Source organism: Crocodylus porosus, unplaced genomic scaffold (genome assembly GCF_001723895.1).
Source record: "Crocodylus porosus isolate Cpor-Errol unplaced genomic scaffold, CroPor_comp1, whole genome shotgun sequence".
NCBI classification, from domain to species: Eukaryota; Metazoa; Chordata; order Crocodylia; family Crocodylidae; genus Crocodylus; species Crocodylus porosus.
Genome location: NW_017728949.1, coordinates 7,039,165 through 7,065,466, shown reverse-complemented (window position 1 = coordinate 7,065,466; position 26,302 = coordinate 7,039,165). Strand labels below are relative to the sequence as shown.

At 39.8% G+C, this 26,302-nt stretch overlaps 1 protein-coding gene across 3 annotated transcripts in view; it reads right to left on the bottom strand.

Annotated features, from left to right (window-relative positions):
• Nucleotides 1-6,240: 6,240 nt before the first annotated feature.
• CREB1 (cAMP responsive element binding protein 1) overlaps nucleotides 6,241-26,302 on the bottom strand; it is a 47,062-nt gene continuing 27,000 nt past the window's right edge. For all 3 annotated transcript variants that reach the window (XM_019554050.1, XM_019554051.1, XM_019554052.1), the window contains 4 exons: nucleotides 23,053-23,195; nucleotides 21,413-21,595; nucleotides 19,598-19,748; nucleotides 6,241-13,535 (listed from right to left, as the gene is read on the bottom strand). In XM_019554050.1, coding sequence (XP_019409595.1) covers nucleotides 13,391-13,535; nucleotides 19,598-19,748; nucleotides 21,413-21,595; nucleotides 23,053-23,195 — 622 coding nt within the window. In that variant the 3' untranslated portion in view covers nucleotides 6,241-13,390. The remainder of the gene's footprint in view (nucleotides 13,536-19,597; nucleotides 19,749-21,412; nucleotides 21,596-23,052; nucleotides 23,196-26,302) is intronic.

Here is a 26,302-nt window from a genome sequence, read left to right as displayed (position 1 = left end):
AAGTGGATTCTTCTTTAAAAGGATTAAAACATGGGAAACTGGCTTTTCCCTTGTGGGCTGGCAGAGTTCCACACCACACATTTGAGGCCTGCATCCTGGGGGTGAGGGACAGGTTGGGAGTGAGGGGCACTGGGTTGGGACTCGCCATTGATATTTACAAATGGATCCTAGTACAAAAAAGGTTGAGAAATGCTGCTCTGAAGGTTGAGCTCCACTGGTTTATAAGATTAGTATTATTTGTCTTAATTGAAAGTCTTTCTATTGCTGGAGTTCAAGATAGAATTTGAAATGCATGTTCATCTTTAAGGAGGTGGACTAAGTCGACTTAACCGTATGCTTTATGTTTTCCTGGGTCAAAAATCAGTCGGGACCACATTTCTTAGCACCAGGGATTCCATGTCAGTCCTGTTAGTTAAAAGTTCCCATGAAGCGCTGGAGAAGAAATCACCCTGTAGGCACTATTCTGTGGCTCTGTTCTTTGGTGTATTGGTGCAGTTACCTCAACAGGCCACATGATGCCACTAAAGTTGTAAACACATAGTTTAAAGACAACTAGCATCCAGAAAACAAGGGTTAATTCCATTTGGAGGAAGGGGAAATTTTTATCAAATAATATCCTCTGAACTAAATCCATAACTTAACACAAAATGCAATTTATTCTATAAATAAATGTTTGGATCAGTGAAACAGAGTTAGGAAATTATAGAACAAACAATAATAATAATGGCTCTGGGCCATCTTCTCAAGCCTAGCTTTCAGTTAGCTCCCCCTTGGCCCCATTCTTGTTGCCTTCCATCCTTACTCTTCTTGCACTTACGGCCTTTGGTTACCGTGCATTTGTTTTTTCTTTTACGGCTCTATCTGCAGAGTTAAATGATTAACTTTAGGCTGGGACTTAAAACCTTGAATCTTCTGAAACTAGGTGCTGGCAGGTGAATGCCCTTTCCTGAACAGTTGAGAAGGGAATGCTACCCCTCTCCATTTTGGCTAGAACACTCATTCGGTATATACACACTGTAAACACATTCAGATACTCAGGTTCAATTCTCTCCCCCTTTGATTTATTTTTAAGCCCATGTCTCCCAGCTCCTAGAAGAATATCCCAATGAGGGTACAGTGGCTGGTTGGAGCTTGGTGAGTCTCTTGTGTTAAAACCTTTCCACTTTACCTGAAAAATTAAGTATTAGTTGCACTAAGGATTTGAATCTGACTCTCCAACTTCCCAGCTCAGCATCCCGACAACTGGTCCTCTCTCTCATCCAATAAATATTTAATATGACCTGTAACAGCTTCAGTAGCAGGGGTGGTGATAGATCAACTCTTAATACTTCATAGGTTCATATAACCAGGCATTCTCCTAGGAGATGGGAGAGCTGGGTTCAAATCCAATCAAGTAGAGAAGACTTGATTTCAAATCTCCAAACTCCCCAGCAAGTACTGTAACCACCAACAGCACCTCTCTTCCTTGGCTTTGAGTGAACTAGACTGAGCCCACTAGGCAAATTGGGGCAGTGCCTACTTTGTGTATCCCACTGATCAAACGCTGGGTGGTCCTACACATGGCCAACAGCAGGAGTTTAGGCTCATCTAGGGGGAAGGCAGGGATTTACAGGATCTGCATTTTGGTACTTACGTTCCTATGTCTCCCTTAGAAAAACTAATTCTCTGGTCCAGTTAAACACAAGTGAAAAACTGATCTGGCAGGAACAACTTACAGAGTAGTGAATAAGTACCATGGTCACGTGTGAACAGTTCTGTTCTACTGCACCCAACTTGCTTCCTGCTGGGACACAACAAATCTTTTCATAAGGGGCCTGATTCTCCATTTGCTTTCAGCTTGTGCAGTCATTTTCATGACAAAGGGAACATAAAATGCTATCTTTTTGATCTGGCAGCACCACTTGCTTCATACTGATCTGCACACAGTACAAGAAAATAAAGGATCAAGCCCCAGAAATTGAATTACTGCCAATAGAAGATGCAGCTGATCTGTGTTTAAACTCCTGAGGGCACTGGTGGATCTAGTATGAACAGCATCAGAACTGCCATCCTGTCTTATTTGCCTTGTACTCACCAAAGAAAGAGGACAAATTGCCCACCCTGATCTCATTTGGCTAAGTTTAGCTTGGCTGGTTGTGTCTCAGCATACTGCACTTTGGGGAAAGTACAGATGGCTTACATATACACTATCCTTTTAAGTACAACTTGGGCTCAGCTGCTTTTCAGCACTTATTAAAAAGACCCTAATACAGAAGGCAACTTTCATCATCAGCCTTGGGGAATTCATATCATCACTCAGTTCCCCCAGGCTTTTAAAGTAGAGCTAAGATCAGACACACGCCCTTGGGGAAAGGAAATGATTCAAAACCAGATAGGAAGCTTCTCCCCTCCTGACATCAAAATAAGTTTCCCAGGAGAAGCGGGGGCAGTATATTGGCGTCATCACCAGTACAGACTACTCTTGACACTCAGTGTATGAACATGTATTCAGCTTGCCATCTGTTGGTTGAGAAGAAATTATGTTGTAGAGCTCCTCATGCTGCCATGCCTAGTCAAATATTACTTACTGTTTTTTTCTCCTCTCCTGCTTGGATGTACACGTTGAAATTACTTGGGTACCATCCCTGCAGGATGTTTACAAGGAAGTTGTTGTGGTTGAATTCCCTCATATTTAAATTGAATGAGCAAGGTGATAGAAGCCATTAAGAACATTCATCTGTACAGATATTTTTTCTTTACTTTTCAGATCTTCCTTCTGACCAGAAGGAAATTAAAAAGGACCAGTAACACTGACTAAAAATTAAACAACCATAGATTCATACATACCTCATTTTTCTAAATCTTTGTTATAGAATAATCACAGTCTCAGACGGCCACATCTGAAGTTGTTTCCTCAAATTATTTTTCTTAAATGATAGTATTCTAGCCTCAATTTTTTTCTGATGCATAGAAAAGTAAGTATTTTGTCAGGAAACAATTCCCCAAATTTGAAGGATTTTTTCTTTTTTTTTTTTTAATTGTCCCCCCGTTACTCCCAAATAATTGTACAAATCTCCAACAAACCTACAGCCAGTTAAGGCTTGTGACTGGAACAGTAGTACTTAAAGTATACAGGCAGTGCTACCAAAAAAGATCTGCACAAAATTGAAGCCTTTCTCAGATATATTCCTTGAGTATGTAATCAGTTGCAGCTGATTTCAGTTACAAGGTATTTTGCCTGGTTTTTGTTAGCCTTGCTGATCCCTCAGAGCTTAAAGGGTAGCAGTGGAGTCCATTTCCTCTTGTACATCATCACCACCACGATTACTTTCAAAGTCAGTGGTTCTCAACCTTTTTAGATTCAAGCCACCCCTGGGAAAATGCCAGCTCTGTGCTTTCACATTTTTCTTAACTATGGAAAGAGAATAGAGTGATTCTTCTGTTGCAAAGAAATCAGAAAGATCATAACAGATCAGAATGTACTGGACACTATGGGCTCTTCTACGCAAGCAGATTCATCAAGTTTGCTGAAGCACAGAAATAAACATGCTCCAGCAGACTCCAGCAACACATGTATCAGCCTCCCTGCACTGAGCACTTTCAACTAAAGCTTGTTCGATGAACTTTAGTTCAAAGTGCCATGCTGCCTTTTTTCCATCAACGGGGACACCGACACGTGACGTATGGGTATTTTTAGTTAGCATGACTAATTAAAAACACACCCCCACACCTCCCGGAGCACGTATAAAAATACCCTAAGGATTCCTAAGGAATCTTTGGGTTTACCTTGTGAATTATGTGTCGGTGTTTGTATACCTAATACTAATGATAATGATACTAATATTGTGTGGCACCCTTAAAAGGCAACCTGGTTGAGAATCACTGCCCTAAGAAAGGGGTGGGCAAAAAGCCTGCAGGCCAGATTAGGCCTGTAGCAGGTCCCTCAGTCCCACCTGGCCTATGGTGCGTCCCACCATCCCCAGGCACACAGCAGGGCTGGGGCAGCTCTGCAGCTGGGGTGCATTTCTAGGTGGTGGTTGCTCCTTCCAGCTGCCACTGCACTGGCCCTAGCCCCATTGTACTGGCAAGGATCCACATGCACCGCCCTAACCCTGGCCCACCATGCACCTGCCCCCGACTCACACTGGCCAGAGTGGACCAGTTGGAACCTGTGTGCACAGCCTCAACCCTGGCCCACCCTCGCTGCGGACTCACCCACCCATGCTGAGTAACAGCAGCAGTGGCGGTGGCCAGGCAGGAGCTGCTGCTAGGCATGGGGGAAAAGTGGCTGCCTCTTTCACCAAGCACAGGCTCCAGGCAGCAAGAAAGGCCCAGCAGCAGGGAGAGAGAAGGCAGATGCTTATCCCCCATTCCTAGCAGCAGCTTCTGCTCAGCCACTGCTGCTGCTCAGCGTGGGTGGGTGAGTCCAGAGCAGGTGCAGGGTGGGTTGTGGTCAGGGCCGTGTGCACAGGTGCCAGCTGGTCTGGAGCAGGGTCAGGGCTAGGACTGTGCTTTCAGCTGCTGCTGGACACTGGTGGTAGCAGGGAGGAGCCACAGGGCATATGGGCTCTGGGCTGGTGGGGGGGAGTGGTGGGGTGCTGACCAGGCCACAACAGCTCCCCAGAACTGCCTATGTGGCTTGCCGCCCCTGTTCTAAGGTCTAGCCCATTATACTTGAAGCACTTCAAGGCAACATATATATACCTAATGATACTAATATTGGTATACTTGCCTTGAAGTGCTTCAAGTGTAATATATATTAAAGGTTGTTTGGGACAAATTGTTGTCAGGGACACCTACACCCACACCCACACACACCCACACCCACAGGATATGTAGGTGTCCCTAACAACAATTTGTCCCAAACAACCTTTAATTAAAGATGATGATTTACAAAAAAAGATAGACACTCAATTTGCAGATCCCAGGTTGAATGTAACAAAAATCCTACCCCCGGTTCTATACTGAATATCTTTTGATCTGGATACCGCTAAGAAATTACAGAAATGCAGTTCTACATAGAGAGGGTGTTAAGAAAACTGTTTTTGCTTTTTAAGTTAAATAATATAGCATTGAGTTGCAACAGCAAACAGTGATCAGCCAAAAAAAAAAAAAGCATGAGTGAACACAGATACTATAAAAGTCTCCTGAAGGAACAATAGGCGTGGTCTTGGCCTTGCTTGGAGCTTCAGGAGTGTTGGTAGAGGAAAAAAGAAACCACAAAGGTAACCTGCTGAAGTACAAAAGTTGTAAATAAAAGTAAGTACCAAGGGAAAGCAGATAGAAGTTAATGCATGCTTAAGAATAATTTTTTTAAGCAATCAATCCTATTTAGCAGTTAACACTTTTAAGAGGAAAAGGGAGAAAACAGGCATGTGTCCATTTTATTTTATTACATTTCTATTTTAAAAGCTTTGGATATTTGACATTAAAGTTAGGCATGAAAAAAGACCCGACATTTTCATCTTTCAGGTGTAAATAAAACTGAGGAGAAAGTGGATAAGAACAATTTTTCTTTTCCCCAGAGTTGGCTTGATATCGATAGTTTGGCTCTTATTGTACCCTCACTGATGAGATGATGAATTGTAGTTTAGAAAAAAAAGTGTTCCATTAGAAAATTACTAGCTACTGAAAAACACAGCCACAGACATATGTTCAAGAAATTGAGCAGGCTACTACTGAAAATTTAAGCAAGCCATTCAATAAAACAGCAAACAACTGAAAATGGTAATAAGATTAAGATGACATTTAATAAACTTTTAACAGTAAATGCCAAATTCAGCTCTTTGCCAAATCCAGTTGGCTCGTTTAATCAAATAATGTGTCTGAAACTTAAGGGCAGTATTTGGCCTTATCACAGGAAAATGCAGCTTGTATATTATGGGGTTCTTTTGGTCACACAAAGAAGCCATTCTAGTCAGAAGAACAGCTGCAAACACCTGCAACACAGGGGTAAAACTTTTAATATTTTAAATCAGAAAAAAAATATGAATGTATAATCTACCAAATAAGCAAAAGTATAAATGAAATGACCCGTTGTTGGCTTAGCAGTTGCCACTACTGACTTCACACACTACATCATTACCCAGTTTCTTTCAAATGAAATTCAAGCCATCTTTCGCTTCAATACTCACTAAATAACCGTTGTCTTTCTGAAGGAACGATGGATTTTCTGCAGAAATACATGTACATTAAGAAAATATGTAGTCCCTGAAAACTTAAAAGATCTTACCCATAAAGAGGTGGTGATGAAGACCGTAGTGCTCTCTATTGACTTTAATGGAAAGGTACCTGTTTACATAGATGCTGACTTTGTCTATTGGCTTTTATACCTATAGTCTGAACTAACTTTGTAGACTAAACAATCCAGTTATGCACAATCACAGCACCTCACTGTATTTATTCTGATGTTTAGTTTGGATGCTAGGCGAGAAAAAAAGTACAGAGCTTACAGAGATTATAAACCGATAGGTAGCAAACTTAAAAATAATTAATGGAAACTCTTTTATATACAACATAATCTATTCAGCACATCAGATTCTGCCACCAGAGTAAAATACAGATAAAACAACAGAGGACTGAAAATAAAACAAAAAATCCAGGCTCTGAAGGAACAGGAATTGCTGTGCTTCATGGCATAAGCTAATCTCCCATTAATTTCATTTAGTAAACGAAAGTTAAAATAAATTTCCCAATGGGAATTTTCTCTCATAACCACTTACAGCAGGCTATGACTGAGGGAGATAGGATATTGGACTTGATAGACCAAAATTTTGATTAAATGCAGATATTCCTATGTTTCTACCTAGCTGCCTTTGCTCCTATAGTTTAATGGAACATCCATCCTCAAAAAAGAGACTCTGTAAAGTTTTTAAAAGCATGTTTATGTGACTGCACATAAATGTTTGTGTAAAAAGGGCATTATGACAGTTTATACACAAAAGGTTACAGTAAGAAAAAGCACTTCTTTATGACAATAATTCACAAATTCACAAGGATCACTTTAATATACAAAGCAATTACTACCATTCTGAAACACAAAGCGGCTAATATGTACATAGTGTTAATAAAATGCATTATAACTCAGTACAATAGTTTTTAAACACAGATAAAGCACAAAAAGATTAAGTAAAAAAAAATAAAACAGGGATGTTTCTAGAATGTAGGAAATGGTAACAGAACTTATTTCCCCCATTAAGATTTCTTTATTTAGTAGTTTTAACTCCCAGAGAAATGTTGAAGTTAATTTTGAATACCCTGTTTTGTGCTGATAGTTTTGGGTGAAGAATCAAAAATGGGGATGAGATGAGCTTTACATTTTCATTCTTAAATTAAAAATAATAATGAACAACAACCTTCACTCTAGAAACTTCCCTGAAAAACATTTTTCTAAAAAAGTTTCAAATTATAAATCTGGACTAGAAATCATTTATTTTAGACATTAACATCTGATATGTGGACAAGTTTGTTCTTGAGGAGTGGAGGGGGGACAGGTTCTAATTAGCACCTCTTTCTGCCCCTTCCCCTCCCCACCCCACAAAAGTCCATATAAGCAGTAGAGTGTCAAATTTCATACAAATTTGCAGTTCTATAATTTTATTTCTTTTTATATTTAAATATAAATAATTTCATCACACACACAAAATGGAGTGGCACCTGGATCAAAATGCAGCTTGTGGAGAACATCCTACTATTCCCAGGTCTTAACTGGCCATTTCCAGATGGCCAACTGGCACAATGCCTATTTGTTGTTGTGTCCCTCTCCCCGCTTTTAATTTCTATCTCCAATTCTCTCTCATTTAGATAAATATGACATGAGTGAGGGCTGAGACTCAATGAACTGAATGCTCCAGGTCCAGTAAATGGTCAGCTTATGTTAAAGTATGCCAACCTTGGATCATTTTGCCCCCTACGCCCACCCCTTTTCCTGCCCAATGTAAGCCTCCTGAGGACAGTTGACTCCCCTCCACTTTTTGCTGGTGAAAATGAGATCTAAAATTACTATCTTACACAGTGAGCCAAAAAACTCTAGCTGGGACCTGCACTTGCAGTATCAGAATGCAGACAGATCAGTGTCTTTAATTTGTGCTACACATTTATGGGCTCAGCCCTCTTAACAGGCTATACTTTAATACATTAAAAACACATTCCAAGGTAAAACACCTGAAATACAAACCTCTTTAACAAACTGAATCTGGTCCCTCTTCTCCAAAGACATGAAGATTTTGTGATAAAACCACTAGAGCTGAACCAATCACAAGCAAAGACACTACCCTCTCAACATAGTATTATTTCATATCATTACAAAGTGTAAACTTGTCCTTGGTTTAACCTGCCAAAATGATTCAGCTTCATGATGTTCAGGTTCTTCTATGATCAGTGTCTTTTATTTCTAGTAAATTCAGAAAATTAAGGAAACCAGTCCCTACCCACAGTCATAAATTAAATTTACTGTGCATTTAAAAAGTTTGCTTTCCTTAAAATAAAGTCATCAACTCCCCTCATTGCCCCTGCCAAAGAGTTAATTGTAGTTTTTAATTTTTTTTTTTTTTTTTTTACCTTAATGGACAAGATATCATCACGAAATGCAACTCACGTTCCTAGTACCAAGATCTTGTAAATCCTATCGGTTCTATTTTCGTGGGCTGCAGCTCCTGCAATGTGCAGTTAACTCACAAATGAGGGAAAGAGGAGTAAAGAGATTGAAGATGTGTTATTTTCTATTCCAAATTAATTCCCCTTTCTCATTTGAGATTTCTACACTAGTTCTGTCTTAAAATAATTCAACATTCATATTGCTGAGAGACACTACACTCTGTACCACTTTGGTACTGCCAGTTCAGATCCCTTTCCATTCTGAAGAAGTACCTGCTGAAAGTCAGGTACTGATGGGCTTCATCCTGAAAGTTAATTCATGAAAGTATCAACTGATATTTGGAGACAACTGAGACACATGTATAGCTGTCTGTAATGACCATGCCAGGGAGCTTCTCAAACAAAACTAACATCAAGATCTCATTTTTTTTTGTAGTTTTGTTTCTAAAAGTGCATATTTTATCAAACATTTACAAAGGATATCATGTAACAAAAATAAATACACAATTTGTTAAGTCATGGGTGGATGTTATGTTGCAACCTGTTTTCAGGGCAAAAAATGTCAATAAGAACAGGGTCTCAAATTCACTGAAACCCTCCTATGAACTGCCATACAAGTGCAACCACTGATAATGAACTCACTTCAAAGTGTAGACTTGTCTTTGCTTTAACCTGCTAATCGCACTGGCTACCAATTTTTAAAAATTAAAAATAAGCAGATGTCAGTTTTAATTAACAGATGACTGCCTGCAGCTGCTGTCTGTCTAATGGAAGCCCAGATTAAAAATTATAGTATAAATTTACATTGGAAATATTACATACAGAGCTGTTTTTCCTTGTTAAATCAAACTTTTTTTTTTATTCCTGAGCCTTTGTAGGGTTCCAAACACCCCACCAACTTTCTGGTCCACACAGAGAACCAGAAAAGACAGTAGGTCTGAGATGCAAAAACAAATGACAGAACAGCCAGAACCCTACAGATGACTTTGTCCTGAAGGGCATGACTGACTGAAATTGTGCTTTCAGATACTAGCAACGCTGCGTAGCCACTGTCAATATCTGGTGACATCACTGATTGAAAAAAATGCATAGGCTCTACCCAGGATGAAAAGAAATCTTATCAGTGGTTCCTTAAAAAACCCTCCCATTTGCCTTTGCCTTTATTATATAGCTGCCAAAAAGACAAAGCACAAAAATGAGTAATTTTGAGGGATGGTGAGTTTTTAAACATTTGCTTACATAATTCAAAATCTCCATCTAAGAAAAACACAAGAGCCATGAAGGATGAAGTAAAATTCTAGAAAATGGATAACTGAACAAAAGCACAAAACAAAATTAAAAAAAAAATCAGCGCCAGAATAACGCAGCCCAAAACTACTGAAAAATGTAAGCACGCATATGCACGCACGCACGCACACACACACACACACACACGTAAAAATTTTTTGACCTCAATATACTATAATACTCAGCATTCCTGACTTAAAAGCTCTCAGAGCTGTAGATTATATACTGTGTGTGTGTGTATATATATATATATATATATATATATGTACATATATTATACATATGTATTATTTTCCAAGAATATCTAAAGAGAGCACCTCGGACAATATCTTAACTGCCAGCTTGGTGCTTTTGTTTTGCAAAAAAACGATATTACAAAAATTATATTTGAAACCAATTCTTGGTTATTATGAACATAATGGGTCTAGCCCTTTCTAACCCTCACTTTAAACCAAGCTATCAACTCCTGAAAACTTAGAACTGTGAGATATAAAACTAAGTCCTCCATTTACTTTCAGCAGAATTTCTGATCTACAGCCAATTAACCCATAATTCATAAAAAGATGACTACCCTAACCTTACTATTTGCTAGTTGGTGTGTTAATGACATATGAAAGGATTCCTGGATTGTATTTGTCTTTCCCTTTTTGGCCAACATGAACGTAAAGCATACAGGTAAACTCAGCCAGCCCTGTACTTGGTCTAAAATAATAATATGTATTTTATTGTTCATTTGTTTTTTAAATTTCTATGAACCAAATCCAAGTCCCTAAAACCTCAGTGCTGCATAAATAAAAATAAGAATTCTTGCAAATATCTGTATACTTTAAAATGAGATTCTTTTCAGTGTGACTTGAATGCTGACAGGTTCTATAATGATAACCCTAACAGCTGCATTCAAAGAACACTTACAACATGGACAATGGCAACAGGAGCTTTCTACTTGCCTCATGAGCATTTCAACCCTGCCCTATAAAGAAGCATATCTGGGGCTAGCAGCTCAGTTTCCACAGATCATTCAGTTCTTGGATGCTTTGCTAAGAGACTATCAGCAAGGGTACTAATTAGTGCCAATTATCTACAAGGAACAGATCTGAAATAATCTACTAATTTCATGCAGGTTCATCACTAAACCTGTTTTTGCAAATAACTGGATCTATAGTAAGAAATAGTCTGCTTCATGTAGGGCACATCCAGCATTATTTAATTTCTCAAAGCTGAGGGGCCATTACACTTAATTGCTTAAATGAGGAAATAAATTAGCTCAGCATTATAGAGATCACTCCTGCAATATCATAAAGGCTTCTGCTTGTAGCACTACTTCTGAAAAAATACCATGCATTTGGTAAGCCATTTGTCTACAGTTGGGCATTAATTCATTATAACATATATATTTTGAATTGTTACAAATCTGTTGATTATAAAAGTATATTTAAGAATTTTAGGGTTTTCTCTAGGTTTGATCGCGAAATTAATAAATTTGCAACTGGTTACATAAAAAAAAAAGAACAATCAATCCTTTACGGCAGATAAAAATAGACCACATATAAAAATTACTCAGACTCAAAAACTCATCCTATCATACTTGCAAAAGTTCTGTTCCATTTTTGTTTCACTTCCATACAAACAAAACTGGCCCCAAAGTTATCAACAACCCTAAATTAAATTATAATGCTCCGATTTTAACCTTGCTCATTCTTAAGTCTCTTGGAAACTGCACCCTCCCAAATGAGGAAACCAGAACCTTTAATACTGCTAGAGTTATTTGACTCAGTTACTTTTAGTCCTCCCAATAATCTTTTATTATAATATCACACTGACTATAACTCTTTAAAATAAGTTCAAATTGGAAAATTTATCTTAAAACAGATTTAAGGAATGGGAAAATATATGATACAGCTAATATTTGGATAGGTCAGTATTTGTACAGACCAGAGACTTTGTATGCATGTCTATATACAGACAGGTTGAAATAGTAACCAGGACCTGAGGTCCAAAGCAAACTTAGTTCAAATGACCAAGTTAACATATCAGTCTGGCTTTAAAGGACCGATAAACTAAACTGAACATGATTGTTTTTGACACATAATGGATATACGAATGTTGAGTACAGCATTCACTTTTTTGAACTTGATACCCTCTACTGTTTCTTGAAATGTATTTCTGGGAAAAGACAGCTGTTCCTTCAGTGCACACACAAGAGCCTGATTGTTTGAAATGAGAGTAAAATTCTTCACATGTGTAAAGCTTTTGCTCAGTCCAACCCTTTATATTAATACCAATCCAATGAATAAATTATGTAATTTAACCTTAATAGGGGCATATTAATAATTGCTATTTTCCTGAAACAGCTTCTGCATTGCTCAATGAAGAGTGGGTTTTAGAGATGAATAATTTATTCATGTTTAGTCCTCCTCAATGTTCAAGATCCTTCTGGATATCAAGATATCACTCCAAGATATGAATTTCAGTATACAGAGGAGCCTCAAGTTTTGAAAAAGAATTTAGAAAAGCTATGATCATGTGATGTAATGCAGATAACCAAACTGTTTGAAAGAATGGGGGATACCAGCAAGAAATTTCATTTTCATGACTCAATTTGTACATGAAGTTGGCTATACTTCAACTGTTCAGTTGCATAAAAACAAGTAGTGCTTTAATGCATTACTCTCATTTACATGAAATTATCTTCTAAACACAAGCTGTCCGCTACTGTACCTTTGTTTACTCTGAGTTCATTTCCCATCCAAATATTACTATGTTTCATTCAGTTGGTGATTTCTTTTCATGTGTTCAGAATACCGAATATACATAATTGCTTCAAGAAGCAATAGCTGACCAAAATTGGTGCCATAATGCATTTGTTTCTGAGGCATGGAGAAGTTTTATCAATCCAGGAGTGGTGGACAGACTACAGATTAAACACCAAGAAGCCTCCTGGGCTTGTTTTATTAAGAAGTTTCCCTCCCATGTCTCCATATAAAGAATCTGTTTGTGGAGCTCCCTTTGTTTGGCATGCCACTCAGCTGTATATCTTTACTGTTATAATGAGTATGTGAAAGCACGCATCAATTTGGCAACCATTGCTTCTTCATTGCGCCAGGCCTATTCTATATATGTAGTCTACAAAGTACTTCAGGCCAAGAGGCTGGGGTGACTGTGTCCCTAAGGCAATCAAAAAAGCTCAGCACAGATTCTTGAAATCATTATAAAAGAACCCTCCCACACAGCAAAACTTCACAAAATGAACATTATTACTCCTTGAAGAGGATGGGAAGATGAGTAAGAAGTCTTCTCTTCTTCATCATGCTCAGGAGACTTGGTGATGAGGGGAGAAGTGGAGGCAAGTGTTTGAACATTCACAGTTTAATGCAAAGCACACACGAATTAAATTCTGTAGTTGCTTTCAGGCAGTTTTGCGCATAGAAAAAAAGAAATGTTTAGAAAATAAAAAGTTTACTTTGTCTTTCTGGTTGTGGCCAAAACTAGTCTCTATCCCACCTTGACAAATGAAAATGGGAATCCAAAATTAATCTGATTTGTGGCAGTATAGGTCTTTAAGTGCTTTTAGCTCCTCAATTAATGTCTTGTTTTGGTTTTCAAGCACAGCAACTCGGTTTTCTAGACATTTCACATATTCCTTTTTCTTCCTGCGACACTCACGTGCTGCCTCCCTGTAAAGCAAAAGATGATATTCAAACTATGAGAATTTGGATGAGCTGTTTTTTAATTGATTCTTCTGGTCAAACTCACATGACCCATTTTAGAACATGGATGTAGAACTACACACGACTGTAATTTAGGAAGAAATGGTAGGCTTGTATTGAATCGCATCTCAAATTGTCCACATTCGAAATCACAAGGATTTACATTCAATGTACCAACAAAGTCAACACCAAAAAAATCTGCCAGTCAAAATGTAACCTTGAAAGGTATTTTTTGTTAATATATCACAACATCCTTTGTATAGAATATGGTATTTTACTACCAGTTCTATAAAAAGAAATAAACATGTTCATCCATTGACCCAGCTTAATTTTTCTTTTTGTACATAAAAACCAAGTAATGACCACAATGATTATTATTACTAGACTCACTTGCCTAATACAACAGAAGTGAGACTTAAGGTATTCATATATTTGCAATACTTTAAACCCTGCTAACAATATATTCATTTCATTGATATGGTTCACGCCACTGCATTTATAATTAAAATATTTCAAATGATAGATCATCCCCCATCCCCACTTTTAAGAGACTATAACTCATTGTTAGCAACTACCTGGGCACAATTCATTACCTCACCGCTGTCAATTGTACTGATAATGTTAGAACCAAGAAGCATTGATGAATCCTCAACACTTATAAAAACTGTAGTGCTGGGCTCAATTCAGACAGTAGAGTAGCATGATTGCTGGTGCCAAAATGCTAAGAACATCAATGGAAATGCCTTAGTAATGCCAACATTTTGCTAAGCATTCTTAAAATGGAAGCAAAAAAATGAACCTGGCACCAAAATTAACAGCAACAACATTCAGAGGAAAAATAGTTAAAAAGATGAAGTTACAACACTGAAATAGAGCACATGCGGGAAACAAACTCAAAAATGAATGTGTGTATATCAGACTTAAGGTTGGAAATAGATGTCACCAAATGAAGCAGATCAGCTATGCTGACACAGCTGATCACTTCATTGGGTGAAACTCATGTCACCCATTAATTTTGTAGGACAACTGGTGACATGTTCCTTGCCTCCAGACATATCCCTAGAAATCTCTGGGACATGTCTCTGAAAGCAGGGAAAGTCAGAACCTCCCCTTTTCCTGTTTCTAGAGATGAGTCCCAAAGATTGTTGGCCATGTCACTAGAAGCAGGGAAAGCCAGGCAGATACACCTCAGGATTGACAGGTCCAAGCCTGTGCTCCCTCACTGTAAAGGAAGTAGATGCCTGCCACCATAAAACAGCAGAGCTTATTACTAACTTGCTCACGACCACAAATTTGGGCATGTGTGGTACGACAAAGGGTATGGAAGTCCATTTGCTTTCACTCTTGTACTGCTGTAAAAATTTTTAAGGCAACACCAAGGTGACAAAAGACAACTTCTTTTTCCACCTGAAAAGACCAGTAACTAATGCTTACTTGGATCCAATAGATACTTGGAGTAACTGGAATTTCTGAAGGGCAATATTTAACCTCATCAAGGAAAGTGGTGACAGTCAATGTGAAGTCTCTGTGCTGGCTGGGTGTACCCCAGTTAATGTGGTGCTGTGACCATCCCCCCCAGCTAGGGGAATCTGTTAGTGTGGCTATGCTAGTTTGGGGTCAGAGTGCAAGAGGGCTGGATGCCTTTGGGATCCAGAAAGTCTTTCATTCTGGGATATCAAAGCATTTTAAAATAATTAAGTCAAACCTCACATCACCAATTAGAAGCAAGAAATGTTCAGGCTGACATAGACAGACATCAGTCTCAGACAAATTTCAGATGCTTCCTATAGAAAATTCATGAAAGAAGTCAAACCAAAACTGGACAGTTTTCTACATGTACAAAATCAGGAATCAATTGTGTTTTAAGCCTGTTTCAGGATTCAATCTTAACCATGGAGTCATTACTAGTGAATCTCTCCTAATTTTTTTGCGTTTCTTCTGTAGGGCAGGTGGAAGAATGCTTTCTACATTCTAACCAAAATTTTGTAGGGAGATGAACTGTAAGTGGAGCTCATATAATGCACAGTTCTGAAACTTGGATGTGGCTTAATGTAACGCTTAAAGCTTTGGACTCAGAGGGCCAGACGAATGGTGCAGGGCCAGTCCACGGGCTGCCCCTGCATGCCAGATTGGGTCCCACACCACCTTGTGCACCTGATATAGTGTGCAGGGCCAAGGCCCATGGGCTTACTGTGAATTCTCTGGGAAGACCCATGGACTGGAGGACATGGTTCCAGGAGTTGGATCTGGCCAGCAGGCTGAGGTTGAGGACCCCTTGTTTAAGGCAATTTTAATTTGTAATATGTGAAACTATATGCACTAATGGGCAAGGTTAAATAATGCTTTTAGGTAGAGGATTAGGGCTTTACAGAGATTTGTAAAGGTTTTAAAAGGCGACGAGGAGATGCTGCTCAGGAGCATGGAACACCTGTTATGCTGCACCTGTTATAGCTGCATGAGCCTTTAGTGATATAAGTGAACTAAAACACCCTGATTTTGCCCCTGGATGAAGCAGGGTTAAAGTCTGGAGCAACAGAACTTCCATGTTTGCTACAGAATCATGCAAACTAAAGAACTGTATCCTAACAGTTTGAATCAGAAGCCTCTAAAAGTGGTACATTTATGTTTGTCTATGCACCTACAGAGCCTGCATTGCTGGATGACAGCTTTTGAATACCCTGTTTCTCTGGCTTTGTACTAGTTATTAGGGGCGTATGAAATGGGCTGTATTCAATTCAGATTCAGCCTGAATCAGGGACAATGATTCTATACGTTGATTCAGGTCATTGTCCCCAATTCAATTCACCTGAATCTGAAGATTTGATGCTTGTTTGGAGAATTAGCAATTCGGCCACAGACACAGCTTCAAATGTTTTTTCTACACACCTCAAGGTACCAGGCACAGCTCATGAATGCTGCGATGCTGGGGCAGATGGAGCATCCAACAGGAGCTCGGGGGGGCCCCCCCATGTGCTTGGCAGTGAACCCGGAAGTGGATCAGAAGCACTTCTGGTCCACTTCCAGGTCCACCGCCAAGCATGCAGGGGGGCCCCTCCGTCCTCCTGGCTCAGCTGTGGGGGGACCCTGGGTGCCCCCCCGTGCTCTTCCCGGCAGAGGACCCGAAGTGTTTCTGGTCCACTTCTGGGTCTGCTGCTGAGCATGCTGGTTAGCACTCCCCGCGCTCCTGTGGGACGCTCCATCCACCCAACCACTGCAACACTGATGAACTGCCTGGTACCTTGAGGTATGTACAAAAAGCATTTAAAGCTATGTCTACGTCTGAATCTCTCCAAATTGATTCGGAGGGTTTTGATTCTATTCAGCAAGATTAAAGGGTCTCCTGATTTGATTTGGATGCAGAGATTCAGCCACTGAATTGGGCCAAATCGAATCAGAGACTGAAGCTTTGCACAGCTCTACTAGTCATGTTATGTATTTAGCAACTGTGACTGTTTCACAACCAAGTTTCTGGGCATCCTTTTCCTATTAAGAATCCTGAAAGTTAGGCTAGATTACAATGTTTTAAAACCACTATACAGTACTGTCTGTAAATATCTGATGTATTGCTTCAGTAGGTTTCATCTTCCCATCCACCTCAGATATTCCCAGCTCATTTTCCCCACTTCTCTATGAAACTTAGCTTCTGAAAACCCATTTAATGAGCAAGCTAAGCAAAACTTTGCATAACATAACTCTTGTAGAAAACATCTATTTAACACAAATTGAGTTAATTTCCCATCTTTTTCTGGCATTCTCCAAGTAGTAAAGCTTTCTGTACAGTAACTTTTCTGACTAAATTAAGGGTCTAAGAATTTTAACTACATTTTATTAAAAGCAGTAGGCACAGCAAGGTAAACAATTATACCAACTACTTACTAGTATCTGACAAGCCACAGAGAAAGATGGCATGTGAACTTTTGAACAAAAGTGAATTCTGCATTTCAGCACTTATTTCTTCATTCAAGCCACTCTCAATTAAACCTTTAATGTCCTCTGCTAGCAACAGAGATGCCAAAAGCACTGCCATTTCCCTAAAATATGGTGTTTAAAACTGAGGTATCAAACACATGGCCTGCTGCGATTAAGTGGGATCCCAGTTGAGGGAACCTGAGAAAAATCTCAAACGTGATGGGGCAAAATCAACTAAGCCCTCTTCTCCTCTCCTTTCCAAGTAGCCACATCTGCTCATCACGTCATCTGGCTTTAAGGAATTTTTTTCACAGCTTCTTTCTGTTCTTACTTCTTGCTCCTACAACCAAGCCTCAGCAACAGGATCAAGGAGCGTTCGTTTCTCTTTTCATCAACAGTCTGTGCTGTTCCAACCATTCGAGGCCCAGAGTAAAGACTCTAGCACCCCTGCTACCACTGTTGACTATCAGAGGAACAGAGAAGTCTTTCTCCCTGGGTGTTTCTACACAAGACATTTACTGTGGAGTAGACTAATTAGCTCTACAGTAAATGTCACGCATCTACACATGTGCCCTATTAGGCTGGAATAAACTAATTAACTCCACAGCATGCGCACATGTAGATGCTGCCTTGGCTGGCTGGGGTATATAGGTGCTTCAGTGTGGGGGCTGCCTGGCATTTAGCTCCATACTGGAACACCCTTGTGCCCCAGCCAGCGCCTCCTCTCAATGTGCTGCAGTCCTGTGCACACGTTCAAACGGAGCACGTAGGAGCAATACATTCTGGGGCAATATGCTCTGGGGTTTACTGCTTCACATTAATTGCACATGTAGATGCACTTCTTGGTCCCTTCCACTTCCAGAGATCAACACTAAAGGAACCAAAGTCCCAAAAAATGAGAATGGGGCGAGACAAAGAAAATCCAGAGTTAGAAGTGAAGCACTGAGAGGGAACAAAGAGAAGATCAACATCAAGGACAGAAGGAAGGAGACTGCATGAATGTATTTACTTTAAAAACAATTTTACCTTGAAGAAAAATACTTAATGTCATTGCCTAAGACATTCTCTTCAGTAAAACAAGACCACAAGATTCCCCTTTTACTAGTAAACTATTTACTGTGGACCACACACTCTGACAGAAAGGATATTTCAGCTCTCATAGGAGGTCCTTGGCATATGGTTTCATAGCCACAATGCACAGAGCTACTTGATGCAATTTCTTATTTTGCTTTTTTAGAGAACATTAACCTTTATATAGGATAAGTACAAACATTTGAGGAGGTTAAATCAGGTCCAAAATGGCCACCCAATTTAAACTTAGCTCATCCCAATGTTGACCTTACACTTACAGACCCGGTCTCAGTAAGTCTAAACCTGTCACTGTATAGAAATTCCAGGCACACAAACCAGTCTAAAAATTGCAGAACCCAGTTTAAGATAAACCTGGATCTATGTAGTATCAAACTTATTCAATTTAGGTCAAACTACACTACTGTACACTTTCTCTGCACAGCTCTGGGGCTGGGAAAACCCAGCCACTGGCCCTAGCCCCGGGGCTGTTCTTTTTACCACCCCCTCACCCTGCCAACCCCTACACTGGTCTGTTTTTTGCACCCTGCTTTGAACCAGCCAGCCCTTGCAACCCCCATCCCACAAGCCACTCTGGATGCAGCTGCTTTTATCAGCATTTGCCGCTGCCGGAGCCAAGCAAGTTAAGTCCTGGTGGGGGCAGAGGCGGGAGGGATGGGGGTGTAAGCTCGCTGGGAGAGGGGAACCCCTCTCATTCCACCTGTGGGTTGCGCCTGCCCCCCCATCCCTTGATCCCCTACAGCCTGCTTTACTCCCAAATCCCCCACTATTATCCTCATCCTGACTTACCTAATATGGGCTGCCATTTTTAATTGATTTAACCTCCCCAACATCCCCAAATGTCTGTACTTAGCCCCAGTGTTTCATGAAAAAGATGAGAGACTACAAATCTTCTTGCATAAACAGCTACATTCCCACTCTGTTCCATACCTATGAGAAATGTGATGTGTATACTATATTAAATATTCAACACTAATTCTATACACAGCTTTGAGATACAAGCTTTTAGACAATCAACTAAGCACATATACCTGTTTTTCATTAAGCGCACTTCTCTCTTTCGTGCAGCTTCCTCTGCTGGCTGGGTAGGCAGTGCTGGAGATGATGCCATGACCACACCAGGTGCAATGGTGCTGGTGGGTGCTGTGCGAATCTGATAGGTCTGCACATCTCCTGAGGCAGCTGACATAAAAAAGCCACAAGGAAGCATAGTGTTAGGTTTAACAGCGTTGTGGGACTTCACTGTTAAAATACTGTGTGAACAACACCTGGTCATTATCTAAACATGTGAACCAAAAAAAGTGAGGCAAAAGTTTTGGACTACAGTGTATGAAAGATTACATCTGGATCATCGATGGCAATTCATTTTTAGTTTAATATATTCATGGTTGCAGTTATTCTCGCTGAAGAGGGATTAATTGTGTGTTTGTTAACTGCAGCTGCTGATCCTGCCGTCTTTCAGTGTATTTTTGACTGTTCTGTTTTGTATACAGACTTCACAGTCATAAATCTAAATAAGCTGAATCTTCTTAGGCAAACAATATTTTCTGTGTGCTCTAAAACGACAAGTTGAAGGTGCAAACTGGTAATTACATGTGCAAGTATGCAGAGGATTTGTTTCTAGAAAAGGCACAGAAGCAATTTAGGAACTCACTTTTGAAACAGCTTATTGTATATTGCTGTTTCTCTAGAATGATCCTTTAAATTAAAAACCGTAATTTTTTAAACAATCGCTGTTTCAAAATGCCAGCATTAGAAAGGAAAAGTTATTTCTAAGAGAAATAAATGGCTAATAAAAGGAAAGCTCCTTTACAAAATGAACGTTTTCAGTAACTTAGCCCAGATGGGAGGAAAACATTTCTAAAATGTCACATTTAGTCTACTATCATCAGAGAAACCAGGAGGTCTAAAGTAGGAGTGTCAAAGTCATGCTGGATGAGGGTCACTGGGCTGGTTTACAGGCCTAACTGGGACTGACCCTCTGAAGGTCCCAGGGCTTATTTTGTATGACATATGGGGCTGGCATGCAGTGAGCACAGCCTACAGTGTGTGGGCTGGACCCAGTGCTACAGGCAGCATATACCCTGTAGCGACCCCACATGCCATGTGCACAGCAAGTTTGGCAGCAGGTGCAGGCAGCATACAGCACATGAGATTGGACTGGCTATGAACACTGCATGCAACACGGGTGGCTGACGTGGGATGTGTGCTGCATGTAGTGCCCTTCTGGATCTTCTCCAAGTGCTGGCTCTAGCATGACCCAATATGGACTAGCCCTGGAGTCAATGCTTAGGGCCTGTCTGGTGGAGTGCCACACGTAGCACATGCCCCAGACCAAACCTCTATGCTGTGCTGGGTCCAGCCTGTGTACTGGACCCAGCCTGTACACTGCATGCAGCTTGTGGAACCAGGGATAGGGCACAGGGTTGGGTCCAGTGACCCACGGGCTGGATCATATTGTTCTGTGGACCGGATCCAGCCCACAGGCTGTATGTTTGACACCCCTGCTCTAAAGGAATCTGGACTATGAATTCTTGGGGCATAGAGTGTAAAATTCCCTTAAAAGAACAAAGGAAATATAAGTAAGCAAAGAGCAATCAGTAAATTAGGAATTAAGACAGAAGTACTTTTTATATCCACAAATATATTAGTTTGTTCTGAATGAGGGGAAAGAGCTCCAAGAAAATATTACAAATACGTTTGTGTGGAACTTCTTTTGCTCATTTTATAAAATGATATGCGCCAAAACATGCAATTCCTTTTCTGACATATTTACAGGAATTATTTTGCCAATCAGATTTTTGAGGAGAAAACATTAGAGTTTGATCTAGTATGATGTCTCTTACCTTGTACAACAACTTGGTTGCTGGGTACAAGAATCTGCTGTCCATCAGTAGTCTGTGCATACTGTAAAATGGTGGTGCCAGGCTGGGTTGCAGCTGCATTGGTCATGGTCAATGTCTGGAGGCCTTGTACTCCATCTGTACCATTGTTGGCTAGCTGTATGGCTCCTCCTTGGGTGATGGCAACTGAGAACAAATAAATATAATATAGCAATTAAAAGATTAATGTACTCAATATAATTAATTTATGCATAGTTACTTGCAGTGTATGACAACTCAGATGTGGAGGAGCTGCTTGAAACACTGTGTAAATTAAATCCCTTGCACAACTATGTACCTTTTAAATAATACATGTCCATGTGACTATTTTAAAAAAGAACAATTCAATAGTGACCTAATAACTTTCCACTCTACATTAAGGTTACCACCTTTCTGTTGGAGAAGAATGTAGCTCAACCTGCACCTTTGCTTCTCTGATCATGTCACTGAGGAGCTGCAAGCCCCTCAAAAGTAGAATCAAATATTGTTCTATTCATTCAGTGCTGAATTTTAATTCTTGGCTAGCAAGCATCCATCTTCTTTGCTTGTTTGTTTCTCTCACTTGTAATTTCACAATCACATGCTTATCCTCTCCAGTTTCCTCTAGCCCTATCTATCTTGTTCCTCAACTTTTTCTCCCTTTGACCATTTTTCTTTTCTCCTGCTTATATCCCATTTCCTACCCCCATTTGTACATGCACACATCCAGCTTCTCCACTCCTTATAGAAAAAATTTTCATCCTGTATCAGCTTTCTTATTTCTCTCTCCTTCAGTGCAGCTGCAGGTATAAGGGGAATCACAAAGATTCCCCTTCAAACCATTAATGTATTCCAGTTTCGAGAGAGAGAGAGAAAGAGAGGTGTGTGTGCGCAATGTGTGTGTATGTGTACAATCATGAACAGTATTTCCGCACTAACAGATGTCTAGCATCAGCAATAAAAATCGAGGGAGACATTGGGGAAGCCAGCTAAGGAGTTAAGTGCTTAAAAAGATATTTTCTTTCCTTTCTTGTATACTCAACACTGAGTGCATTTGTTGGCTTGCACAGTTCTGGAACTGCAGTTACATTACTGCATCTTCCCTCAATGCTTTAGTTTAAAGGTACCATATATCCATAAAATGTAATGGTTATAGTTGCAAACATAGAACATGATACTTATATTTTTTAAATTAGGTTAAGCTGATTTCTTCTTAGCTGAAAGTTGCTTATATTTGGTTTATATTTAAGAAGAAAAAGGTTATAAACTAAAATAACTAAAATATCAGTAAGAAAGCAGGGTCTCAACAGATTCCTCACCAAAGTTTGTAATAATAAACAGTCTGGTTGGTTTTTATTTTGCCAACCTGGAGGCCCTGTATGTGTAAGATGTACGTTACACACACTTACAGTGAGAAAGTGTAAAAAGAAAAAATCATACTTTTTGGTACGATTGGAACTAATGAAGTCCTTGAGCATGGTACAAGGCATCAAAGGCAAATTAAATTATACTAAGTTGGTCCCTTGTATTATTTCCAGCATAAACAGTCATGCAAATAAAATTTAACAGTTTTTTCTACTCCAGCACCCAATTACTATGACTACCAATAGATTTAGACTACATACTGTACTGCCCACTGCTGGTTTGGTAAATGGGAGTTGGCACCGTTACAGTGGTGATGGCAGGTGCTGATGTTTCCTCTTCTGACTTTTCTTCTTCAATTCTTGGCACTCCTGGGGCGTCTGAGGACAAGTCATTCAAAATTTTTCTGGCAAAGACAGCATGTTGCAGAAATTTTTAATACAAAAGTTAAATGAATTCTACTGAATACACAGCTTTGGGGAAAGCCAGAAAGTGCAGCAAATCCAGAAATAAAATATGCAAGATGGGAATAAAACATAAGACAAACTTTAAAACAGTGTAGAGAAATTGTTAAAAATGTCATAAGAAGAGGGTATGGCAGAGTCCCTAAAACAGCATATTCATTTCTGCATACTTGTATCAAGTACTTGTATTTTCCTTCTTTCTTCAAAAACTTCTCTCTCTGATACTCTTTCTATTGTAAGATGTGTAAAAGAAAGCGTGAGCAAACAATGCAACAAACCTTCTTGTTTAAGCCATTCACTCCCAGTAGAAATGCTCTTGCTTCAAACACCATAGAAGCCTCAGCCTGTTTTAGCCAAGACTTAGTTTAACAAAAAAACCTAGCAGAAATAATTGTAAAGAGCTATCAGCTCATGACCTAGCACCTGTTCAGGAAGATGCTGAGCACCTGAGTAAAAGTCACACAATTGAGTTCACAGGTTATGTAACAGTTCTGCTCTGGAAAAGTTTGGGATTCACAAGTATAAAGAGGAAAATGGAAAATTTTGATTTAGTTACTGACTTTGCTTGATTATGCAAAACTCAACATGGACACTCAAACATGGGACAAAATGTGACAATCATAAAGACCATAGGTCTCTTTGAACATGACTCTTGAACAAACTGGGATAGCTACCCAACATGTTTAGCATTTAACAGGTGCCCAAACTGCTATAATTTGACTAGGAACTCTACCACAAATATGTAAGACTGACAAACACAGTTTTATTAACTACGTAACCCACCAACTGCAACTGACAGACATACACATTTTAAACAACAGGATGAGGCCTTTTTTGTCACCCTCTTGTCAGTTTTATGGTAGAACTTATACCTAGTACTCACAGTGAGTTTGGCTTGTGGTAAAGTTAAAAAAAAAAAAGCTGAGGATCCTGGGCACAAAACTACACTGCATTTTCATGCATAATTTTTTTAAGATTTTGGTAGTCAAAATACACATATTTCCTTATGTTAGGATGACAGACAGCTTACCAAGCAACCTGAGAGAAACACCAAAGTAGATGCATAGTTTTGTTGTGATATACATCCCAAGCTGGGAGAATGGGATAACAATACAAATAATCAATATGTAGCAGAAGTTACAGCTCACAACTTGCTTAAACAGTGCCAGACAGAGATGATCTGCAGGCATCATGGCAGAGGTAGGTTTAAAGGGATTTAAAGGAGGCTAAAGTGCTGGCTTTGCAAAATTAAGCCTTTCCTATATGTATGAAGTTGGCACAGAAAATAAGAAGTAGAGAAACAGGGTGAGAGATGGATCATCAAGAACAATGTTATAGCTCCTCAGTTCTATAACTCAATTTGCACTCAATAGCCACGATACAAATTAGAGCAGCCACATTACATAAGCTGAGAACTGGCTGAACATAGCCATCCTGTTCCAACATGGCCCATGTGCTGGCCTGAGAAAGGAAGCTGGTTACTCCTTAGAACTTTATAGTTGGCTGGTTTTGAAATGAAAGGCCAGATTGTATTTACTTTGGGGACCCCAAAATCAGAGATTTAGAGTAGACATAAATCACAGGTCTCTAGGCTCATTCCAATCTAAATGCCTGATCTGATGTTGCCACTGTTGTTCTTTCACAGTTTTTTAGGATTCGGGAATCATTCTAAAAACTTCACATGTGAGAGACAAATTAAAAGGCCAGGCAGCAGTGACTGGGATGGTAGCAGCTCCAGCCAGGGCTGGAATTGCCACTGTTTCAACTGCTGCTGCTTGGCTGCAGGAGGAGGAAGGGGAGGTGGATCGCAGAGAGGCAGGAGTCAGCATGTGTTCTATGTCAAATCAGGGCTAGAGCTGAGATAGGAGTGTAAACAGTGGGAGGGCTGTGGCTCTGAGCTCAAGCCCCTTGAGCCTGGGGTCAGAGCCACAGTCACTGCCTGCCACCTCCCCACCCCATACTTGGATCCAAGCCCCACCCATGCTGAATGGGGGAAAAAACCTTGTTTTGGATTTGAGCAAATACAGTAGTCACAATACAAGAAAATGATACCATATCAATAGAAGCTGTTCCTTGCAGTGTTCATGAGTGCTTATTAAGAGTATTAAGACAGGCATGCGTGATCTGAAGAAACACATCAATTGTTTTGCTGCATAAGTACCTGCCGTGCAAAATGAAGCTATTCATGCTTAGCTTTAATTTCAGACTTCCATGTAAATTGACTAAACTATTTCCCTTGATATGAGCATCTGAATCTCCCTTAGAAATTAGCCAGTTTCCACTTACGAAACATAGAAAATTCTAAGAAATGCTAATGGCACCAGTTTTAATGAGCTGCAGCATCATGTTTTCATTGAAAGTCTCATGAGTGGAAAGAATAAAATTTGGCTATTGCCAGTGTTTCAACATTAATAATAAACAGAAAAGGTCATTATGCACAGATTACAGAGTGTACCCTAAGAGTTTACCTACATGCTCCAGTAGTACTGCAAATATTAAATTTCTATTCTAGCTACTCCTAAGGCACTAATCATAGTGGTTTCTGAATACACAACACTTATAAAGCTATATACCAAAATTTGACTTATTTAGAATTCAGATTATGCTCAGATGACCTCCTTTCTTATCTCAGTGAAATACAAGATTTTTTTTCTCTTCTTCAGCTTATTTTGCTTATCATATGACATCCCCTATCATGGAGAGGCACTACTCAAGGTGTATTTTGGTAAAAAGTTATTTCTCATACTAATGACTGGGCAGTTAGCATTAGGGGCTACAGGCTTTACAGGCAGGATAGAGAAGGAAAGAAAGGTGGGGGTGTGGCACTCTATGTCAAGGAGCACTACACATCCTCTGCCAGCAGAATGGGGTTAGACAACGGGCAGGCTGAAGTGCTCTGGGTTAAGATTCAAGGGGACCGTGGGGAGAGCGATTTGACAGTCGGGGTCTACCAACCCCCAACCAAGGGGAGGAGCTGGACCCGGAATTTTCGGGCCAACTTGCAGAGGCATGTAAGGCAAGGGATGTAGTTGTCATGGGTGATTTTAAT